This window comes from Syzygium oleosum, unplaced genomic scaffold, assembly GCF_021117445.2.
Source record: "Syzygium oleosum isolate NSW1041296 unplaced genomic scaffold, Sole_v2.1 Sole_v2.57, whole genome shotgun sequence".
NCBI classification, from domain to species: Eukaryota; Viridiplantae; Streptophyta; class Magnoliopsida; order Myrtales; family Myrtaceae; genus Syzygium; species Syzygium oleosum.
In genome coordinates this window covers 1266671-1271524 of record NW_026607541.1, presented here as the reverse complement: position 1 = coordinate 1271524, position 4854 = coordinate 1266671, and the positions used below count along the sequence as shown (strand labels likewise).

The following is a 4854-nucleotide window of genomic DNA, read 5'->3' as shown; positions in this document are numbered from 1 at the left end:
TCCCACCGCCGGCCACCATCTCCTGTCTCTGACCACCCTTCTCCCGTCATCGCCCGCCTCCAGCCGTCGCCCACCTGCCACCGCCGGCCACCGTGGGTCGCCGCATGCCATCCACCAGCCACCGCTCCCGCCACCGCTTGCCTCCCCCCATCGGCCGCTGTCCACTAGCCACCACTCTCGCCTCCGGCCGCCCTCCTCCCCTTGCTGGTCTCCGTGGGCCGCCGTCCACCAGTCACCGTCTCTCACCACCAACCACCCTCCTCCCGCCGCTACCCTTCTCCCGTCGCCGGCCGCCGTCCTCCGCACTAGCCGCGTCGCCGTCCATTGCCGCTTTCCCCCGCCGTTCGCCGCCTGCCATTCACTGCCACCATCTGCCACCTGCTGTCCACTCACCGGCCACCCAAGAGGGAGAAATTTTATACCGTTATCAAACAAAATTGTGTTTCGGGAACAGAAATTTTATGTCGTTATCAAACGTGTTTTTTTGCTCAGAAACTCGTCCAAGAACAGAAATAGAAAAATAAATTTCTGGCCAGAAATTAATTTCTGAAACAAAATGATTGTCATTCACAGCCTTAGTTAAGCTACCTTGAATCTGGATATCCCATGTGTATGTTAATAGGTCATATCCAATGTGTATGTTAATCAGTCTTGAACTATTTGTCAAATTCAAATAAGTAGGCAGCATTCATGTTCGTACTTATTTTCCTACCGTATCTTGAACATCATATCACCGTCAATGTTTTAGTCCCTAATGCAGAGATCCAAGTCCTGCGCTAGTTCTTGATCATGGATATGCAAGTACAAAGAGGACAACATTCTCATTTTCTCGAACTGGTCGGCACATGACGAGATATCTTGATTGGATCTGTATAAGATCGTATTAAGAAGTTAGCTTTCTTAACAACATACGGTCAAACTCATACTTACCACAAACCTAAGATATCAAAAAGTCAGATACGTATGTATGTCAAAAAGCTGACCACCTCAAACAAACAAGCATATTTCTTTATCATGTAATCACTATGTAGCCTATAGATTGGTTTACTTTTATCATGTAATTTCGTGCTTGATTCAGTGGAACTCAAATGATTTTCGACCTGCCACCACCAAGGCAAGTCTCACTTGCCTCCAATGTTACAAAAGCTCACCATATCAATGATATTAACACCACAGAGAGATTCTGTAGGTAATAACAAAAATATCAATCCGAAAAAGAGAGGAGACAAAATCCACTTGTGAAAGTAGGAGAAACAATCCCATGCTCCCTTTATATCTCAAGAGAATCCTTGAGACTACTACTGATTACAGAGACATGGATAAGAAAAGTGACTTTATGGCGCTCAACAGCAGATACGAAAAGAAGGAAGATGAGATTGCACCAAACTACGTTATTGCCTATGGCTATGTCGTCCCTTTCAGATTATCTCTTTGCTTTACCGGCAATATAGTTTAATGCCAACCTAGAAAACCGAGTGAGGGTTAGAAGCATCTGCAGGAGTGATCTACCCTTAACTATTCCCTCGCGTAGCCCTTTTGCAGTTCTAGCCAATGCTGGTCCTTTAGGCTCAGTTTCCTGCCTTGGTATCCCCTGCAATACGGCTAATCAAGTAAAAAACAAAGTAAAACTCGATGATCCCAGGCAAAAGAAAAGGAAAGGAAAATGACCATGTAAAAAATCCAGAGAAAAGCTATGGGAGGAGAAAACCTGGTGGGACCATGTTGGTCAACTGGCGCAATCTCTCCTCAGCTATGCGAACAGCTCGAGTGGTTCTCCTAACACCTTGAGTTATGTCCTGGCTGGGGAAGTTTCAAGAAGGTGAAATGATATCATGTGAGATGGATTTTTGAGTGGTATTACAGAAAAAAAATGGGTACAATTGCAGACCCCAGATCGCTAAGTTCCATAGTCAGGTCACTGATTTCCATCCCAGATAATCGAACAGCAGCCATTGTGTCAGGAAGCTCCTCTCTAGTCACATCCATCAGCTTCTCTAGTGATTCAGCTGCCCTCTTGAAAGCCTATAGGAAAGAAAATGGACGAAGAAAGGAGGGAAAAATGACACAAAAATTGATACATCAACAGAAGCCAAGTCAAACACAGCATCAATACAATGTACTCATTACAGCGAGCGAAAATATATATCATACCAGAAGAGTAGGAATGGCAGAACAAAATAGCCATGTTGCAGAAAGTGCAGCCTGCAGAAAAGAAAAGGTACCATTTAGCATCAAATTAGAGCCTAGAAAGTAACGTTCGAAGTAACATCCATTAGCAGAAGATACAAGTTCCAATAGTGATGCTCGCTTCCTGTAATGAGTCTCAAATACCTACTCATAATAATACACCAGAAATCAATGAAGATAAAAAGGAAAAGAAAACTCCCAAATATCCGAATATCTGTGGAAGATCAATGTTACACAAGGTTAAATGGATATAAATCGGTCATTCTTTTTCTTAAGATACATTAGGGGCATTTGATAAAGTCACTGCCACACACCTCCATGCATTAACAGGATAAATATATCTGATAACACAATCTACAAGTAGACTAGTATATAACAATATGCTCCTGATGTCTCACATTTCAAGTCCTTTAAGAATTAAAAGTATATGCCTTTACAAGTATTCCATCGTAATAGTGGCGGCATCATGAACTTTTCTGTTTCATTACCAAGAAACTTCACTCAGTATCTCAATGCACAATACCACCAAACCCTGTATCGCTTACAACTGCTCAATATGACAATGTCGAGATACTATTTCAGAAGAAGCAACCGCAGCTAGTATGATCAACCTTGTGAGATGTAATCTCGACCAAGTTCAACTGAAAGCTATCAGTTATACAGAAAACAAGAAAAACACTGTGCAGTAGAGCTAGGAATCTGCACATCCGGTGGGTCAAACAAAACAGAGAACAAAAAGGCCAGCTCAGAGTCAGGGGGTTGTGGAATATAAATCCAAATTTTTAATGCGATAGAAGAATGATAAAAAATAACGATGCTCAGTAAAGGAAAACAGTACGCTCAGCTTGATTAGTTTAAAAGGAAGAAAGTTTGGGAAAAGTCTTCCAATCAAGGGATGAAATGTCCAATTATGGTTGACCACGCGTTTTCCTGACACATTATGACATCTCAAGAGATCTAATCTAGTGTCAGGCCAAGATAAAACAAGAGCAGACATTGTAAACCAGAGGAGAACTCCTAGAGAAATTTCACTTGCCTTAGATCTTGTTCATTCCATTGACAAACACCAAAATGCAGCCTGGGCTACTACATACTGGTTCACGCAAAAATTGGCCCCTAAGAATTAACATTTGCATTGCCGGGTCTCGTGACTAACCTGGGAAGTTTCACTTGACTTCTTTATGTAACACAGCTTATCCAATAGAGAACGTATTACCGGATTCCAGAAGAACAGAAAGATAGGGGAGATCTATACCAAGAAACCACTTGACTTGCAATTTCTGAATTTTTGAAATTGAACAACATCTTTCACCAAATTTCAAATATCCCCTTCTTTCTACCGAAAGCCACAAAGGGAAAAATAAAAAGAAGTTGGGTGATTAAAGTCAAGTGAACCTCAAGATTGAACTATCCCAAATTGGCAAATCCCTCCAATTCTGATGACACAGGATAAGGTTAATCTTCGTAACAGCTTTCAGTAATACAGTTTCATGCAGTTCAGGTTAAAAATATCGCGAAACAGACTCGAGGGCTCAACTCAGGCTTATCATCCGATGCGATCACCAAAGGTTGCTGATTCACACAGCATAACACACCCCTAAGAATTCACACAGCTGATTCATGGCGAGGAAAAAGAAGATTTTGCTATACCCAGCTTAGGGGGCAAGATATAGAAAATCTACATGATCATAGTTCCGGCGATAAGTACTGTATTTGGGTGTAGACAAAAGTAAACAGCTACAAAATGCCAGAATCAATGTAAAATGGAAAATCTAGCATCATCTAATTTGCCCCAACCTTTCGTAAACCCCAACCTGCAACAACAATTCTGGGCAACGCAAATCATTCTTCTTTCAACCGAGCAACATTACTATCAGCAGTCCATCAATCACTGAATCGCGAAACAGAGGAGAACGCGAGGGGAGAGGGAGAGTACCACACAAGCGATGACGTTCAGCATGAGAACATGGCGCTGAGTGAGGTTCCACTGGGAGAGCTGAAGCGCCGCCGTGGAGGACGACCCGACGGACGAGGTGTACTGCGACGACACCGACGGCCCGGAACCCGCCTCCTCCACGGCCGCTCCACCGTACACCGACCGTACGGACAGCGAAAGGGACCGGCGAGGTCGAGGCCGCCGCCGCGGCAGCCGCCGGAGAACTGGCGGCCGGCGGGCCGGAAACGACGGCGCGGTGGATTCACGGTCGGAGCTCAGATGGGTCGAAGCATTCGATGCTTGCAATCTCGCCGCACAATACATTCTCTCTCTCTCTCTCTCACAAGGTGTCGCCTCACGAAATCCGACCTCTGTCCTCGGACCACAGCGACGACGTGAAGGAAGGTTTGGCACCTCCATTTCTTCCCTCTCGTTTTTTTTTCCAATTGTTGTTTTTCTAAAAAACGATAATTACATAAACGGTCCATGAATATTAGCTCAATATATAATATCGTCCCCGAACTTTTAATTTATTTAATGTGGTCCTTCAACTTTGGCCCAATGTGTAATGTGCTGTTCCTGAACTTTTGATAAATATTCAATTTAGTTCCTAAATTATATGGAAATATCAAATAGTATCCTTCTATTAATTTGAAGTTCAAAGACAATATTAAATATTTCCATATAGTTAATGACTGAATTGAACATGTATGAAAAGTTCATGGACCACA

At 43.2% G+C, this 4854-nt stretch overlaps 1 protein-coding gene across 1 annotated transcript; it reads right to left on the bottom strand.

Annotated features, from left to right (window-relative positions):
• Positions 1–1361: 1361 nt before the first annotated feature.
• LOC130136995 (uncharacterized) lies at positions 1362–4530 on the bottom strand. Its single transcript, XM_056307675.1, has 5 exons — positions 4124–4530; positions 2152–2202; positions 1889–2022; positions 1709–1800; positions 1362–1602 (listed from the first exon to the last, which is right to left on the bottom strand). Exons 1-5 carry the CDS (start codon positions 4445–4447, stop codon positions 1424–1426), a joined length of 780 nt encoding a protein of 259 aa, XP_056163650.1. The 5' UTR covers positions 4448–4530; the 3' UTR covers positions 1362–1423.
• Between the last annotated feature and the right edge of the window lie 324 nt (positions 4531–4854).